At 41.1% G+C, this 19,401-nt stretch overlaps 1 protein-coding gene, 1 non-coding gene and 1 pseudogene across 3 annotated transcripts in view; 1 reads left to right on the forward strand and 2 right to left on the reverse strand.

Annotated features, from left to right (window-relative positions):
* Positions 1 to 19,401, forward strand: part of BMPR1A (bone morphogenetic protein receptor type 1A) — a 201,243-nt gene that overhangs the window by 129,952 nt on the left and 51,890 nt on the right. For both annotated transcript variants that reach the window (XM_066350274.1, XM_066350273.1), the window contains one exon: positions 18,982 to 19,201. In XM_066350274.1, the coding sequence (XP_066206371.1) occupies positions 19,135 to 19,201 (67 nt within the window). In that variant the 5' untranslated portion in view covers positions 18,982 to 19,134. The remainder of the gene's footprint in view (positions 1 to 18,981; positions 19,202 to 19,401) is intronic.
* LOC136381525 (forkhead box protein H1 pseudogene) lies at positions 322 to 14,022 on the reverse strand (annotated as a pseudogene).
* LOC136381643 (small nucleolar RNA SNORA13) lies at positions 3,421 to 3,549 on the reverse strand. Its single transcript, XR_010747128.1, has one exon. It is a non-coding gene; the product is annotated as a small nucleolar RNA SNORA13 (small nucleolar RNA).

A 19,401-nucleotide genomic window follows, 5' to 3' on the forward strand; every position in this document is an offset into this window, starting at 1 on the left:
AGTGAAGGTGATGGATGGTGATGGATAGATGGATGGATGGATGGACAGAGGGCCAGAGAATGTGGGACCAGGAAGGGGACAAGAAAGCCTACTCTGAGGAGCTCCCATCCTCTCAGCATGACCATTGGGGGTAGGAGAGCCTGATACAACCCTTTGTAGGATAGTTCAGTAAACCTTATGGACTCAGGGATGGCTGATGCCTTGTGTTTCACAGCCCTGTGGCCACACTTCTTGGTCCTCTTGGCCTTGATTCCCCTAAACAAGGCAATGGCTGCAAGAGGAGATGGGGTGGTAAAGAAAAGGAGTCCCTGCTCTGGAATCTCACAGGCTGTACCAGGAGAGGAGCCAGCCTGGGGTGAGGGCAGCCAGTTCTAGGGGGTGGCTCAACCACACATCATAGATGCTTTTGTTGGGTGACACCCCCCGAAAGAAGGCGTCTAGATCTGAGAACAGCCCTGGGGAGACATGGGTTTCAGGGGCCACCCCCCAGTAGGTTGGGCTGGTTGAAGGTGGGCACTGGGGACAGGAGGTGGGTGGTAATGGGGCCAAGGGCATGACCACATTGGGGGTGTAAATGGGTAAGTAGGAGGTGGGTAGTTGCCCCCAAAGTGAGGCCCTGTGACCGCCACCAGACAGTCTCCCAGGGTCGGGGGTACCCTGCAGTAAGTGAAGAGGCCAGGCTCTGGGCTCCAGGGAGAGGGGTGCAGGCTTGCTGGTTTCCCCCTGGGAAGCCTTCCCCTCCACTGCTGCTCTCATGGTCCCAGGGAGGGGGCAGAGGGGCCACAGAGGTTTTTCAGAGGGCAGGGGTGATGTGGGCACCACCTCTTTCTTACTTGGAAGGTTAACCCCAGGATCTGGGCTGCTCTGTGGTGATCCCTCCCTGGGGTCCCCCAGTAGAGACTTTATGCTGAAGCCCTCACTGGTAGGCAGCCGGGGACTGGGTGGCTTGGGCAGTTCATAAGGCCGACTGTGGAACAAATAGTGACCCAGGTCCTTGGCGAAGGTCCCCTGGGTGCCCCTGCTCTGCCAGCACTGGCACAGGGCTTTATTCTACAGCCTCAGCGCCTCTGCTGGGATCAGGCTCACGTGGACTGCCCAGAAGTTGCCCCTGGCCTTGGGCTTCGCAGGACCCTTGGCCACCTTGCAGAAGCATCGGTTGGAGGAGAGGTTGTAAGCGGATGGAATCCTTCCAGCCTTTGTAGTCGTCCCTGAAGAAGGGGAACGCAGCCTGGACCTGACGGATGACCTGGGCCAGCTTCAGCCTGCTGGACAGAGCGGCCTGGATCACCAGGGCTATCATGGCCGAGTAGGTTTAGAGGGGCTTGTCATGCCGAAGGTATCTCTTCTTCCTCCTCTTGGGGAGCTTGGAGGGCGACTCTACCTCAGGGAGTCCCAGGCATGGGTTCTTTTTTTTTTTCTTTCCACTTTTCCGAAGCTGGAAACGGGGACATAGTCAGACAGACTCCTGCATGCGCCCGACCAGGATCCACCCGGCATGCCCACCAGGGGGCGATGCTCTGCCCATCTGGGGCGTTGCTCTGCCTCAGTCAGAGCCATTCTAGCGCCTGAGGCAGAGGCCACAGAGCCATCCTCAGTGCCTGGGCAATCTTTGCTCCAATGGAGCCTCGGCTGCGGGAGGGGAAGAGAGAGACAGAGAGGAAGGAGAGGGGGAGCGGTGGAGAAGCAGATGGGCGCTTCTCCTGTGTGCCCTGGCCGGGAATCAAACTCAGGACTTCCACACGCCAGGCCGATGCTCTACCACTGAGCCAACCGGCCAGAGCCACTTTTTCTAGCTTCTTAAGGTATGCCTGTAATGCTATGAACTTCTCTCTCAGGACTGCTTTTGCTGTGTCCCATAAATTTTGAGTTGAAGAATGCTCATTATCATTCATTTCTAGGAAATTTTTCATTTCTTCTTTGATCTCATTGTTAATCCATTCGTTATTTTATAATATGCTCTTTAGTTTCCAAGCGTTTGAGTATTTTTTAGTTTTTCTGTTGTAGTTGATTTCTAGTTTCATGCCATTGTGATCAGAGAAAATGCTTGATATGATTTCAATCTTCTTAAATTTGTTGAGACCGCTTTTGTGCCCTAACATGTGGTCTATCCTAGAGAATGTACCATGAGCACTTGAAAAGAATGTATGTTCTGCTTTAGGGTGAAAGGTTCTGTAGATATCTGTTAAATCCAGTTGATCTAGTGTGTCCTTTACGTCTGCTGTTTCTTTGTTAATTTTCTTTCTTGAGGATCTATCTAGTGATGTTAGTGGGGTATTGAAATCCCCTAATATTATGTTATTGCTGTTGATCTCGCCCTTTGTATTCATCAATGTCTGCTTTATATATTTAGGTGCTCCTGTATTAGGTGCGTAGATATTTATAATGGTTATCTCTTCCTGTTGGATTGCTCCCTTTATCATTTTGTAGTGATCTTCTTTATCTCTTACTATAGCCTTTGTTTTAAAGTCCATTTTGTCTGATACAGGTATTGCTACCCCAGCTTTTTTTTCATTCCCACTTGCATGAAATATTTTTTTCCATCCTTTTATCTTCAGTCTATGTTCATCTTTTGTTTTATGGTGTTTCTTGTAGACAGCATATCTATGGGTCCTGTTTTCTTTTTCATTTTTTTTTCTTTTTTTTTTTCTGAAGCTGGAAATGGGGTGAGACAGTCAGACAGACTCCCGCATGTGCCCGACCAGGATCCACCCGGCACACCCACCAGGGAGCGACGCTCTGCCCACCAGGGAGCAACGCTTTGCCCACCAGGGGGCGATGCTCTGCCCCTCCGGGGCGTCGCTCTATTGCGACCAGAGCCACTCTAGCGCCTGGAGCAGAGGCCAAGGAGCCATCCCCAGTGCCCGGGCCATCTTTGCACCAATGGAGCCTCGGCTGCGGGAGGGGAAGAGAGAAACAGAGAGGAAGGAGAGGGGTAGGGGTGGAGAAGCAGATGGGCGCTTCTCCTGTGTGCCCTGGCCGGAAATCGAACCCGGGACTTCCACATACCAGGCCGACGCTCTACCACTGAGCCAACCGGCCAGGGCCGAGTCCTGTTTTCTTATCCACGCAGCTATCCTATGTCTTTTGATCGGATCATTTAATCCATTTACATTTAAGGTTATTATTGATATGTTGTTGTTTAATGCCAGTTTATTCTTTAAATCTGTATTCCTTTTTTGCTATATTCTTTTTCCCCTTTGATCTGTTTACAACAGGCCCCTTAGCATTTCTTGCAGCATTGGTTTGGTTGTAGTGAATTCCTTGAGTTTTTTTTTTTTTTTTTTTTGGTCTGGAAAGCTTTTTATTTCTCCTTCAATTTTTTTTTTTCTGAATAAAAGATGGTTAAAACCGGTTATGAGAAACTCTACACTTAACGTTGTCAGACTCAAGATCACACATGCAAACTAATATAAAGGTATGAACTGTCACTCACGCAGCTCCTACACCAAAGACATCAAACTCAAGGGAAGGAAAAGGGCTGCAAAGCATTTAGTTTACACCTTTTTTGACATCCTTCAATTTTAAACGATAGCCTTGCTAGATAAAGTAGTCTTGGTTGTAGGCTCTTGTTCTGCATTACTTTGAATATTTCTTGCCATTCCCTTCTGGCTTCAAGTGTTTCTGTTGAGAAGTCGGAAGTCATCCTTATGGGGGCTCCTTTGTAGGTGATAGCCTTTTTTTCTCTAACAGCTTTTAATATTTTCTCTTTATCACTTAGCTTTGGTATTTTAATTATGATGTGTCTTGGTGTCGACTTCTTTGGGTTTCTCTTTAATGGAGTTCTCTGTGCTTCTTGAACTTGTGAGATGTTTTCCTGCCTTAATTTAGGGAGGTTTTCAGCTATGATATGTTTGAACAAAGTCTCTATCCCTTGTTCTTTCTCTTCTTCTTCAGGAACCCCTATGATGCAAATGTTATTTCTCTTCATGTTGTCACAGAGCTCTTTTAGAGTTTCCTCAGACTTTTTGAGTCTCTTTTCTTCATTTATTTTGTCCTCTCACTCGCTGATTTGATCCTCACCTTCATCCACCCTGCTTTTAATTCCTTCCATTGTGGTCTTCATTTGTGATATTGTATTTGTCATTTCTGATTGATTCTTTTTTATTTCAGTGTCCTTTTTTATATTTGCTATTTCTTTATTTAGGTGTTCATAATGACCACCTATTGTTTTAAGGTCTTTGAGCATCCTAACAATCGTTATTTTAAACTCTGCATCGGTAATTTGGTATCTGACTCTTTCAGGTCCTTTTCTGGTGATTTCTCTTGATTCATTTGTGTTGCATTTCTCTGCCTTCCATTTTGATTGTGTATAAAAAGGTTTTGGCCACTGGAATCAAATAGGTGTGGCCTCTGTGTTCCCTAGGTGTGGTCTGTCTGTAGGCCTGCCACCCCCTGTGCCGCTGCTGCCTAGGGTGTTTGGGTATGGGCGTTGCTGGTGCCAGGCTACTGGGGCTGTTGCTGGGGTTTCCACCTCTTCTCCAGGGGAGAGCTGTGGTCTCGTGCCTGGGTCTACAAGCCTCGGGGTGGGCCTCAGCCTTTGCCCCACCCCTGTGGGTGTGGTTATGCAAGCTCTGCACCGCAGGCATGGGTGAGCACCTTTTTTCAGCTGCGGGTCTCTGCCTGCTCTGGGCTGTCGCCCCTCCACCATGAGAGGAGCCCACTCGGGTTGGCTGCAAGCCTCGGCTCCATTGGCCAGGCGGAGCTTGCCCATTTACAATTGCATCAAAAAAATAAAATGGTAATAAATATAACAAAGGAGGTATAAGACCTGTACTCAGAAATTCTAAGACACTGAGGAAAGAAATTGAAGTATATAGGAACAAATGGAAGTTCATGCTTAGGAAGAATCAACATCATTAAAATGTTCATGCTAACCAAAGCAATCGATACATTCAGTGCAGTTCCTATCAAGATACCAATGGTTTATTTTACAGAACTGGAACAAATATTCTAAAATTTTATGTGGAACCATAAAAGACCCCAAATAGCCACAGCAATCTTTTTTTTTTTTTTTTTTTTAATTTTTTTTTAATTTATTTATTCATTTTTAGAGAGGAGAGAGAGAGAGGAGAGAGAGAGAGAAGGGGGGAGGAGCTGGAAGCATCAACTCCCATATGTGCCTTGACCAGGCAAGCCCAGGGTTTCGAACCGGCGACCTCAGCATTTCCAGGTCGACGCTTTATCCACTGCGCCACCACAGGTCAGGCAGCCACAGCAATCTTGAAGAAGAAGAGCAAACTTCTAGGAATCACACTGATATCAAACTATACCACAAGGCCATATAGTAATCAAAACAGCATGGTAGTGGCATAGAAACACATATAGATCAATAGAACAAAGTAAAACCCAGAAATAAACCCAGGCCTTTGTAATCAATTAACATTTGACGAAGGAGTCAAGAACATACAATGGGGTAAAGACAATGTATTCAGTAAATGATGTTGGGAAAATTGGGCATATACATGCAAAAGAAATGAAACCAGACTACGTTATTATACCATAAACAGAATAAACTAAAAATGGATTAAAGACTTAAATGTTTTTAAAGTTCAAAAACATAGAAGAAAACAAACAAATCAAGACTCCAAAACAGCTCTATTAGGTAAAGGAGATCACAAATAGGAGAATCCTATAAGTCAGACAGAGAATAATGGGTAGGCAGAGAAGCATAAGTCATATGCTTCAACAAGATAAGTCCTCAGAAAAAGTCCTGGATGAATCGGAAGTAATCAGATTACCAGATGCAGAGTATAAAATAGTTAGGATGCTTAAGGATCTCAAAGCTAAAATGGATGGACTTAATGAACACCTCAGTAAAGAAATTGTAAGCATCGAAAAGGACACAGACATAAAGAAGAACCAGACAGAAGTGAAAAACACAATATCAGAAATGAAGACTATACTAGAAGGAATTAAAAGCAGGCTGGATGAAGCAGAGGATCGAATCAGTGACTTAGAGGACAAGATAAGTGAAAACAGGGAAGCAGAAAAGCAAAAAGAAAAGAGGATAAAAAAGTTTGAGGAAACCCTAAGAGAGCTCTATGACAACACGAAGAGAAACAATATCCTCATAATAGGGGTTCCTGAAGGAGAAGAGAAAGAACAAGGACTAGCGAAATTCTTTGAAGAAACTATAGATGAAAATTTCCCTAAATTGATGCAGGAAAGAGCCACACAAGTTCAAGAAGCAGAGAGAACCCCATTAAAAAAGAACCTAAAGAGACCCACACAAAGACATATCATAATCAAAATACCAAGGCTACGAGATAAAGAAAGAATATTAAAAGTTGTAAGAAAAAAGTCAATCACCTGTAAAGGAACACCCATAAGGATGACATCTGACTTCTCAACAGAAACATTTTAGGCCAGAAGGGATTGGCAAGAAACATTCAAAGTAATGCAGAACAAGAACCTACAACCAAGACTTCTTTATCCAGCAAGACTATCATTGAAAATTGGAGAAATGAAAAGTTTTCCAGACCAAAACAAAAAACAAAAAAAAACCCCAAAAGTGAAGGAATTCATCACAACCAAACCAATGCTGCAAGAAATGTTATGGGGCCTGCTGTAGACAGAACAAAGCGGGGAGGAGGGGGAATAATATATATATATGTGTGTATGTATATTAAAAGAGGAATATAGATTTAAAGAATAAAATAGCAATAAATAGCTACATATCAATAATAACCTTAAATGTAAATGGATTAAATGCTCCAATGAAAAGACATAGGATGGCTTCATGGATAAGAAAACAGGACCCATACATATGCTGTCTACAGGAGACCCACCTCAAAACAAAAGATACACATAGACTGAAAGTAAAAGGATAGAAAAAAATATTTCATGCAAACGGAAATAAAAATAAGGCCGGGGTAGCAATATTTATATCTGACAAAATAGACTTTAAAACAAAGACTATAGTAAGTGATAAAGAAGGTCACTACATAATGATAAAGGGAGTAATCCAACAGGAAGAGATAACCATTATAAATATCTATGTGCCTAATATAGGAGCACCTGAATTATAAAGCAGATTTTGATTGACATAAAGGGAGAGATCAACAGGAATACTATAATAGTAGGGGATTTCAATACCCCACTAACATCCTCAAGAAAGAAAATTAACAAAGAAACAGCAGAATTAAGGGACACACTATAGATCAACTGGATTTAATAGATATCTTCAGAACCTTCCACCCTAAAGCAGCGGAATATACATTCTTCTCAAGTGTGCATGGTACATTCTCTAGGATAGCCCACATGTTAGGGCATAAAACAAGTCTCAACAAATTTAAGAGGATTGATACCATATCAAGCATCTTCTCTGACCATAATGGTATGAAACTAGAAATAACTACAATAGAAAAACTGAAAAACACTCAAGCACTTGGATTCAAACAGCATGTTATTAAACAACGAATTGGTCGAGATCAAGGAAGAAATAAAAAATATCCTTGAAACAAATGAAAATGAGCATACAGCAACTCAAAATCTGTGGGACACTACAAAAGCAGCCCTGAGAGGGTAGTATGCATTACAGGCATACTTTAAGAAGCTAGAAAAGGCTCAGATAAACAACGTAATCCTGCAAGTAAAAGAACTAGTGCTGCAGAATAATGCAGCTCCTAATAACGGTGCGTAATTAAGGAAGCATACTTAGTAAGAAAAAATGGGACTGGGAGGACTCTTCAAATGCTGATGGCGATATCCGAGTGCCCCATAGCGCCAGTTTGCTTTATTATGTAGCCATATTCAAATCAAGGAAGTCCTTGATACAAAGTTTCACATTCAGGCTAAAACAGGAGGGGAATCCCCCTACCATGCGTAAGTGAAATCAACATCTGGGAGGCAAGGTTGGTATAATATTCGCACATCAATCAATGTGATTCAAACAACAGGAACGACAAGAACCACATGATAATATCAATAGATGCAGCAGAAAAAGCATTTGATAAAATCTAGCACCCATTTATGATCAAAACTCTCAGCAAAGTGGGAATACTGGGAACATACCTCAACATGATAAAGGATATCTATAACAGACGCAGAGCCAACATCATACTCAATGGGCAAAAGTTAAAAGCAATCTCCTTAAGATCTGGAACAAGGCAGTGGGTACCCACTTTCACCACTCTTATTCAGTATTGTTCTGCAGCAATCAGACAAGAAGAAGAAATAAAAGGCATCCAAATTGGAAAAGAAGAAGTAAAACTATCATTATTTGCTGATGATATGATACTGTACATAGAAAACCCTAAAGTTGCAGTCAAGAAACTACTGGACCTGATAAAGGAATTCAGCAAGGTGTCAGGATATAAAATTAATACTCAGAAATCAGAGGCATTTTTATACACCAACAATGATTGTCTGAAAAAGAATTTAAGAAAACAATCCCCTTCACTATTACAAGAGAAATAAAATACCTAGGAGTAAATTTAACCAAGGAGGTTAAAGACTTGTACTCAGAAAAGTATAAAACATTGATAAAACAAATCAAGGAAGATACAAGTGGAAGCATATACCGTGTTCATGAATAGGAAGAACAAACATCATTAAAATATCCATATTACCAAAAGCAACTTATAAATTCAATGCAATTCCTATTAAAAAACCAAGGACATACTTCAAAGATATAGAAAAAATATTTCAAAAATTCATATGGAACCAAAAAAGAACATGAATAACCTCAGCAATCTTGAAAAAGAAGAATAAAGTGGGTGGTATCACACTTTCGGACGTTAAGTTATACTACAAGGCCATTGTACTCAAAACAGCTTGGTACTGGCATAAGAACAGGCACATAGATCAATGGAACAGAACAGAGAACCTAGAAATAAATTGGCACCTTTATGTACAATTGATATTTGACAAGGGTGGTAGTGATAAATACAATCTCTTTAACAAATTGTGTTGGTAAAATTGGATAGCTTCCTGCAAAAAAATGAAACTAGACCACCAACTTACACTATTCACAAAAATAAACTCAAAATGGATAAAAGACTTAAATGTAAATCATGAAACCATAAGCATCCTAGAGGAAAACATAGGCAATAAACTCTCCAACATCACTCACAGCAATATATCAATATGTGCTGATGTATCTGCACGTTCAAGGGAAATAAAAGACAGGATAAACAAATGAGACTACATCAAACTTAAAAGCTTTTGCACAGCTAAAGACAATATGAACAGCATAAAAAGGCAAACCAAACAATGAGAGAACATATTTGACAATACGTCCGATAAGGTTTTAATAGCCAAAATTTATAAAGAACTCGTAAAACTCAACACCAGGAAGATAAACAGTCCAATTAAAAAATGGGCAAAAGAATTGAATAGACACTTCTCCAAAGAGGACATAGAGATGGCCAATAGGCATATGAAAAAGTGCTGAACATCTCTGACCATTAGAGAAATGCAAATTAAAACCACAATGAGATATCACCTCACACCAGTCAGAATGGCGCCCATCAACATAACAGCACAGAATAAGTGCTGGCGAGGATGTGGAGAAAAGGGAACCCTCCTGCACTGCTGGTGAGAATTCAGACTGGTGTAGCCACTGTGGAAAACAGAATGGAGATCCCTCAAAAAATTAAAAATTGAACTGCCTTTTGACCCAGCTATCCTACTTTGGGGAATATATCCCAAGAACACCACATCAACGTGTCAAAAGGAGAAATGCACCCCCATGTTTATGGCAGCATTGTTTACAATAGCCAAGATCTGGAAGCAGCCCAGTGTCAGTCAGTGGACGAGTTGATTAAAAAGCTGTGGTACATATACACAATGGAATACTATGGGGCCATGAAAAAGAAGGAAATATTTTTTGTGTCAACATGGATGGACCTGGAAACTATGATATTATGTTAAGTGAAATAAGCCAGGCAAAAAAAGAAAAATATCATATGACCTCACTCATGTGAGGAATCCTACGAACAATATGAACTGTGGAGTGGAATAGAGACAGAGGCAGGGTCAAAGGATCCAGAAGGAAAGCGTACAGAGGGAAAGGGGATGATAGGCTGATAGGATGGGACAAGAGCAGAAAAGCAAATCCTGGAGGGAAGGGGGCGGATGTTACAGGGAGGGGGACAGGGGGAATACAGTGGATGGGAGGATGTATTTAGGGGGACACTAGAATCTATGTAAACACAATAAATTAATAAAATTTGAAAACAAAAGTGAGCCTGACCTGGCGGTGGTGTAGTGGATAGAGCGTCAGACTGGGATGTGGAGGACCCAGGTTCGAGACCCCGAGGTCGCCAGCTTGATTGAGCCCGGGCTCATCTGGTTTGAGCAAAAGCTCACCAGCTTGGATTCAAGGTCTCTGGCTCAAGCAAGGGGTTACTCGGTCTGCTGAAGGCCCGCAGTCAAGGCACATATGAGAAAGCAATCAATGAACAACTAAGGTGTCTCAATGCACAACAAAAAACTAATGATTGATGCTTCTCAGCTCTCCGTTCCTGTCTGTCTGTCCCTGTCTATCCCTCTCTCTGACTCTCTCTCTCTCTCTGTAAAAAAAAAGAAAAATGAATACAGTCATGTAACCACCAGCAGATTTTACCTTTTCTTTATCATGAAGGCGACTTTCTTTCATCCTTTTTATGGAGTTTTTGATAAAATCAGTAACACTTTTTGGAAACAGAGATATTTAATGTTTCATAAACGAGGTTAAGGAATGGAGAGATTACTCTAAGAAAAAAAAAAGAAAGCACAATGAAAATATGAAATGTAACCAGAGCTATTATAATTTTCTCTATCAACCAGAAGAGTAAAAGACACCAGGCTCCTTAACCAGGAGCCATTCCTTCCATGACCTTTGCTCAGACTTCCAAGACCATGGCTGAGCGAGGGCACCTCCACACTTAGGAGGCATCACTGTAGCAGTGAGATCAGTGGCCCCTTCCTTATCTTTGGGTGACTAAATGAACATGATTATATTTCTGAACAGCTTTGCCTTATATCTATTAAACTAGACTGTCTTTAAATAAACCAGACTAGAGTCTGATACTTTAATTAATCACACTGTTTAAGAAATAGTTGCCAGGTACACATGCATTGACACAGTAGAACACTAGACATCAAAATGTCAACAATTATGATATCGGAGAGTTTAATTATAGGTGAGTCATTTCTTTTTTGTCTTCTTTTTAATTCTGTAAATTTTATAAGATATGTATATCATGTAATAATATAAATATTAACCAAAATATATTTTTTAGAAAGGAATTCATAGTCAGGATAGAAATAATATAGTGTATGTCTTTCAACCACAGTGGAATGTAATTAGAAATCAAGAGCAGAAAGAAAATTGGGAAACTCACTAATATTTGGAAACTAAAAAGTACCCTCATAACTAACCCAATGATCCTCCAAGAAATCAAAAGGAAAATTAGAAGAAAACAAAAAACCATAGAAATCCTTAAAGGAAACAGGCAATAAAATCTCAGACATTTCTCATAGCACTATTTTTTGTGACTTATGTCCTTGGGCAAAGGAAACAAAATCCTCATACAGAAAAGTATGTTGATTACCATAGGAATGGGCATAGGAGGAAGCAGGAGAGGGCATGGGGGGATAGATGGTGATGGAAGGAGACTTGACTTGGGGTGGAGAACACAATACAATATACAGATGATGTATTATAAAATTGAACCCCTGAAGCCTATATTATTTTATTAATCAATGTCTCCTTAGTAAATCCAATAAAAATTAAAAAAGAATTTTTAAATGAGCCTGACTTGTTGATACAATTTAAAATAAAATAACATACATTTGGTTATTCCTTCCAAAAAAATATGTTGGTTATATTATCCAGTTAGTTTTTTTTAGACTACTTATCTTATATTTTCATTCAATATTCTGACTTGACTATGCTTTCTGTCTTTGGTTTACTGTGTAATAACTTATGGTAATTAGGCTTTTTTTATTTCAGCAAATTTCTTGTAATAACTATTATAGCAATTAATGCTACCTATTGCTGCCGAACAAATTTAGCAGCTTTTTTTTTTTTTTTTTTACAGGGACAGAGAGTGAGTCAGATAGAGGGATAGACAGGAACGGAGAGAGATGAGAAGCATCAATCATCAGTTTTTCCTTGCGACACTGTAGTTGTTCATTGATTGCTTTCTCATATGTGCCATGACTGCGGGCCTTTAGTAGACTGAGTAACCCCCGGCCTGAGCCAGTGACCTTGGGTCCATGCTAGTGAGCTTTTTGCTCAAACCAGATGAGCCCGCGCTCAAGCTGGCAACCACGGGGTCTCGAACCTGGGTCCTTCCGCATCCCAGTCCGACGCTCTATCCACTGCGCCACCGCCTGGTCCAGCAAAATTTAGCAGCTTAAAACAACCAACATTACGTTGGCCAGTTAGAGTGTCATCCCAATATGCCAAAATTGTGGGTTAAATCCCAGGTCAGGGCACATGCAACAATCAACCAATGAATGCATAAATACGTGGAAGAACAAATAGTTTCTCTCTTTTTTTCTCTTTCTCTCAAATAAAATTTAAAAACAGACCCCCCCTCCCGCCCCCCCCCCCCCCACACACACACACAAAAACCCAAACGTTTCCTGAGAGTTGGGAGACCAGGGGCTTAGCTGGATGTTTCTAGTTTAGGGTGATATTGAACTGTGGTTAAGATGTCTGTGAAATTAGTCACCTGAAAACTTCCCTGAGGCAGATGGATCCATCCATAACCCAGTTGAGTAACTCACAGGGCTGTTGACAGGAGGCCTGGGATCCTTGCTACATGGGCCTCTCTTTATGATATGCAAACTGGCTTTCCTCAGAGTGTTTCAAGGAGCAATCTGATGTGCCTTTATGTTAAAGTTTCAAAAGTCATATTCTGTTTCCATTTTATTTATTAGAAGTGGGAATTCAGGGGAGGGAATGTGGACATTTTGGGGGATATATATTTATTTATTCATTCAAGTACTGTAACTGCAAATAGGAAACCAAAGGTGGAGGTGGGGTAGGCTGGGATTAATAAGGGTCACCTCCTTCCCCTGTTGGTTTACACTCTTGGCAGTCAACACTGGTCTTCCTGCTTACCCTGCTGCAGCACCCTAAGGGCAGAATCCCACCTTTCCCTGGACCTGGGGTGGTCCATTCCCAGCCTGCTTTGCCTTCCCACCACCCTCACCCCGCCCCTTCCCAAGAGCATCTGGGAGTGAAATGCCAGCAGAACTGGAGGCAGTGAGGATAAGTATTTGGCACTGGTAGCAGCAGCAGTGACAGATGTCTAATACTGAAATGAGCAAAAACCACAACTATCCAGACGTAGTTTGTGAACAGAGGAAAGATGGAGCCAGAACCTTGGGTGGGGAGGAGGAGTAGTACCCTATTTGAGGGAAGGGGAGACTTGAGTGGAAACAGGGTAGGGATTTCACATCCCTCCTGCCTTCCATCCTTTTCCCCAGAGGGGGCTGTCCAACCTAGTGCAGGGAGTAGGGAAAGTTGGGTGTGAGCTGCACTTGGTGAGACACAGGTTGGTCGGGGCCTCTTGGGGACCAAACAGCTCTATCCATGGCCACACATGCTACTGTGGCCAGTACAGTGGCGCAGGCATGTCAGAGTGAGATGGGGCTTGGGCCATTTTAAGACCAGGGGAATCCTCTCAGGTCCCTTAATGGGAAGCCAGAGGTTAAGAGTGGGAAAGGGTCGCCCTTAGAGCCCAGTCAGCAATGTCCCCACCACCGAGGGTGCAGGAACGAATGCAATGGGCGCGCAGAGTGCGGCCAAGTGAGAAGTCAGCTTTGTCCAGGAGGGTAAGTGAACGCGTGGGTGGGTGAGGGGTTGCTGGGACCGAGACCAAGGAAAACTGCGGCGCACTCGGGCCACCCAGACCGGTGCAGCGGGTGTGCTGTGAAGTGTGGCTGTGCTGTCCGGCGCAGGTGGAGGCGGAGGTGGGGGCTGTGACCGGGGTCGGGGGAGGGGGGGACGGGGCGGGGCAGCGGGCTGTCCGTCCCAGAAGGAAGCTGCTCCTGGGTGAGGCAGCGGGAGCATGGCACAGTCATTGCTCCACTCTGAGGGCTCCTGCAAGGTGCCCTCTTCGTCCTTCTCCAGTTCTTTGGGTCTACCCCTTGGCTCCCTCCCTGGAGTCGTGGTGGTTTTCCAGGTCTTGGCAGCACCCTTGTTTTTCCTCCCTTTTGGTCTGTCCGAAGGTCTCTTAGGTGTTAGCACTTCGCTGGGCTCCTTCCCAGGCTGCTTTCAAGGCCTGCGCCGCCCTCTTTTCGCCCTCTTTTCTCAGTGCCGTCCTCTTCCCGCGTGGTGGAGGGGCGGTATCAGCGATTCTCAAGCCGGGCCGCTGGCGGTGGTGTGCGCTCTGAGATAAGCTGCTAGTAGCGGCCGCGGCCGCTGCCACTCCTTGGCACCCAAGGCCCGCCGGGCTCCCTTGCCGTCGTGGCTGGCAGCAACTGCGGATACTTGGAGCTGCACCAATGCCAGAAATAGCCCGGGCTTGGAGTCCCAATTACAGGAGCCTAGTAGATTTTTTCTAACTGTGAAAAGAAATATCACTTGTATAGTTTGTGTTCTAGCCGTGGTAATATATACTATTATACATTAATGCTGTTCATGATGGGTGCTGCACCATTTATTTTATCAGTGACTCCAAATAAATGCATGTGGTGTTAATGCTTTTAGTAGTTGATTTTTGAACGGACGCTGGTGCTCTCGGTGCCTCTTTGTTTTTCATTCTTAGAGGCCATCTCATACGGTCATAAATGTATATATCTCTATGCTGTTTATGTAACAGATATGTATCTTCAGTCCCAAATGTTTTCTTTAAGTTTTAGAACCAAATGCCCCATAGCCATTCCCTTTAGTCTAAAATTGAACCCTTGACCTCTTCTCATGCCTTTAAAAATCCACTTGTCCCCACTTCAGTTAATTGCTCATGCCAGAAACGTAAGATCTTTGATCCCTCCCTGCCCCACATCTAACCCTTTACCAAGTCCTGTTGTATCAGTTGGTGAAATACGTCTTGAATGCAGCCACCACCCACCACCATCCCTCTCCTAAACTACAGCATTGATCTCAGAGGCCTGTTTGTTTCTGCTGTTGTTCTTTCCAGTTCATAGAAACCAGATAAATACCTTTCAGTCCCACCTAGACTTAAATTCCAACTCCTTCATATGGTGTGGCTGGACCTGGTCCTTATTTTTTGTCTCTTCAACCTCATCTCCAGGTACAACACCCATTGTGAACATTTCGGAAACATTGCTCTTTATCTCTTCCCTGCCTCAAGATCTTTGCACAGGCTGCTCCTTATGCTTAAACCCTTCTCCTACCCCACCCCCCATTTTTTTAAACCTGCTAATCTTTGATTCTTCAGATCGCAACTTAAATGTCTCTCTTTAGTATCACTTTCCTGGCCTCTCCATCTATAATAGCTTAGATTACATCACTCACTACCTCATGTCCCTCCAGGACTGAGTACTTCTCTTTCTTTGCGTGTACCCACAAGTTGCGAGTATCATTTGTATTGTCTTGTTTGATGTCTGAATACCTTAATTGTCTTGTTTAATGACCATGAACTCCATGAAGGCTAGGTCTGTTTTGCTGTCATCACTGTAGTTTCAGTGTCTGATACAGAATCATATATATAATAGGCACTTCAATAAATAATTAGTAGATAAACACTCAGTGGCAAAAATTCTGTTTGTGCAGGATTTAAGTGTAGTCATTTCTCTATCCTTTGTATTCCTGTCATTCTTCTCTAAAGTTTTTAAGAAGCCTGACTAGGTAGAAAAAGTAAAGTAGTGACTTGTTATAGCAATGTGTTTTAATCAATACTTGATAAGATTGCCTTTTTGTCTTAGCAATTGTTATAAACGCTGATGTGTAGTGACTTTGTAATCATAACATTTTTCTTTTAAAGGTTAGGGATTTCTGCCTGACCAGGCGGTTGCACAGTGGATAGAGCATCAGACTGGGATGTGGAGAACTCAGGTTCGACACCCCGAGGTCGCCAGCTTGAGCGTGGGCCCATCTGGTTTGAGCAAAGCTCACCAACTTGGATCCAAGGTCACTGGCTTGAGCAAGGGGTTAGTTGGTCTACTGTAGCCCCACGGTCAAGGCACATACGAGAAAGCAGTCAATGAACAACTAAGGTGTCGCAACGAAAAACTAATGATTGATGCTTCTCATCTCTCTCCGTTCCTGTCTGTCTGTCCCTATCTATCCCTCTCTCTGACTCTGTCTCTGTTAAAAAAAAAAAAAAAAAAGGTTAGGAATTTCCGTTGTTAGATTACAAATGAGGTATTTGAAGCCATTTTACCTTTAGCCTTTCCTTGGCTGATAGCTGCTCTTCATATAAGTTATTACAGTTTTTTTTAGTCTATAAAAATTTCTTGCAGATGAGATTGTCATGTATAGCACCTGTTACTTCCTGTGCATACTTGGCAAGTGTGTTGTAAACATGTACGGGACAAGGAAACTTAAATTGAGCACCTACTCTGTACCACTCTCCAAAATACTTTATGATACATAGTTTACGTTGTATTATGTACATAAAATATCCAGCAGGCAATCAGTATGGGGTAGCAGTTAACACCTGCATTCCGGAATGAGATTTTCTTGATTAGAGTTATAATCCTTCTGCTTACCAGCTGTGTTATGTTTGATAAATTTTGTACACTTTGCTTTCCTCGTGCCCTCATCTGTAAAGTTAAATAATAATAGCACCTATCTTATAAGGTAGTTGTGCTGAATTAATACATTAATATTCAGAGCATTTATAATGGTGCTGGTGCATAGTGGTGAATATGTCAGCTATTATCTCATTTAGTTTTCAAAGTAATTGTTAGTTAAGAATATAATTCCAGTTTTACAGATAAGGAAACTTATCTAGAGAGGTTAGGCTACTTCTTTAAGCAGATCAGGATTTGAACTGTGCACAGATGAGCAGTCACAGATGTTTATGTGGAAGGAATCACACATAATACCTTTGCTCTTAAAGGTACTGCGAGTGTGGCAGATACTTAGAGTCCTCTCGACAACCCTATAAGATGCCTTGGTTGTACCTCTGATGAGACAAGACCACGTGTTAGGTTTAAATAAATTGATGAAGAAACTAACTAACACTACAAGATGGAATCAGTCATGGCAGTTTCCTACCAAAGACTATGAGCTCCTTAAATCAGAAACTGTCATGCTCATATTTGTTTTTCTAGCACCTTGCACTTACAGATAATGTGTACTCAAAAAATGCTGTTGGTGAATAAGTGAGTGAATGAATAAATAAGGACAGTGTTGTGAGGGAGTGAGAGCTAGATCTGGTAAGGGAGGCAGAAACGATTCCAGAGTTTTTGCTTTGGATGTTTGGACAGAGAGCTCCACCCTTCACTGTGATCAAGTGGAGGAAGAGGAGACAGGTCTGGAGGAGTGAGAAGGAAAGTTAATGAGTTTGATTTAGACAGGTGGAGTGTAATCCTAGTAGTGATATTTAATAGGCAAATATAAATAGAGAAAACAGTGTTTGAAATATACTGGAAATTTCTTTTGAATTTGGAACCTGGAATAAGTATCCCTAGAATTCTAATTTTATTATGTTAGTGCTGTTGTCAAATTACAGGTGTTATTCTGTAATTATTTTAGACTTGATATCTTACTCAGCACTGTGTAGATGGGAAGCAAATTAATTTTATAGTAGAGAAGTGAGAAATTGCAGAGATTTTATAATTACATCATACATAAAATGTATAATATAAATAATATCTCATTATAAACCTTATTTCCCTTATACTGTAAGTGCCTTTGTAGAGTTAGTAAAAATGAAAAATTCTTTGGTAGATAAAATAGAAAGCTCAGGTTATTTATGGTAGAAATTATGTCAGGCTTAATCATGTCATAAATAAATAAAATCTTTTTCATTCAAGAATAATGCAGGCTGAAGTCATTAAAATCAAATTGCCTGAACCAATGGGCTAGGAGGAAAACAGTTAGTTTCACCTTTATAAATAAAAAGTTTATTACTTTATAGTTCAGGAGTTACTGGTTTAACTACTGTATTTCCCCATTTATAAGAGGCACCTTTTTTCTGAAAGATTTGGGGTCTAAAAACTGGGTGTGTCTTATACAATGGTTGTAGATTTTTTTACTTGCATTTTCCGCTTTTGCGCGCTTGTTTTTGTGCTCATTGTTGAAGACAATGATTTGTCATTAGACAAAGATGAGGACAAGCTAATGGATGGGAGTTTTGACAGAGATGAGGAGTTGTATGAATTTTATGATGAAGAAAACTTGAGTTCAATAACTTTATGTAATACTTTCTCTTTTTTCAAATTTTGGTCCCCAAAATTAATGTGCGTCTTATACATAGGAGTGTTTTATACATGGGGAAATACGGTATTTTATAATTGCTGATCCTTAACTGGAGAGGTTATGTTTCATGGAATCCAGATTAAACACTCAATTTTATTCTAATAAAGTCAGATTTGCAATATTTTAGGAAAATCATTTCATTTAAGGTACATTTCTGTTGGTTTTGCTTTAATGATAAAGCACACAGATATTTAAATGTGTGATTTTCTAGGTAGGCTTTCTCTTCTGTCTATAGAATAAATTATTGGAAAGATTCAAGATATTTTTATCACATCTACTAGGATTTGAAAGATTGTTAATGAATATTGTAGTATTTTAAATTTCAATGTTTCCTATTTTAGTCTTAATATATTTAGTTTTCTTGGTAGTAATGAAATAACTAATTACTTTAGAGCAGCCAGAAAAGCCTATTGAGATTATTTAGTGTGTTTATCTTGTTTCATGTATGGTTAATCTAAGGTCAAGAGAGGTGATTACCCATTATTAAATTATTTAAGCTTTTTCATTACAGTCCACTTTCTAGAGACAAAGATGACTTGAATCTTTAAAAGCATATTTTGTTGTTTAAAGTTATTTGTTTTTCTTTCTTTGTTTTTGAAAGCTTTTCATAATTCAGCCATATTCATTACTTTTTCATTTTTATCTTTCAGGAGTCAGGAGAAAGTGTTGGAAATCGGAGTTATTGTACACTCATTGAGACCTTTTACAAGAAAATATCATTGAATAAAAGTCATTTAAATTAGTGACTTAACAAGACCAGTTAATTAAAGGTGAAGGTATACAAGAAACATTAAAATTGAACGATGACTCAGCTATATATTTACATCAGATTATTGGGAGCCTATCTGTTCATCATTTCTCATGTTCAAGGTAAACCAGTGTTCATTTAAGCAATTTTATCATCTTTTAAAAATAATTTATTTCTGTATGTATAAAAGCATGTATTCTTACAACTGCTCTTTCAACTCATACTCCTTGTTGAACAGTTAGGCCCAGTATAGCAGCATAAATTTTAAGTGAAGAGGCAAAGAACAAGTATCATAAATAATTTTTGAACTTGACTGTGATAA

Source organism: Saccopteryx leptura, chromosome 9 (assembly GCF_036850995.1).
Source record: "Saccopteryx leptura isolate mSacLep1 chromosome 9, mSacLep1_pri_phased_curated, whole genome shotgun sequence".
In the NCBI taxonomy this organism is placed as follows: domain Eukaryota; kingdom Metazoa; phylum Chordata; class Mammalia; order Chiroptera; family Emballonuridae; genus Saccopteryx; species Saccopteryx leptura.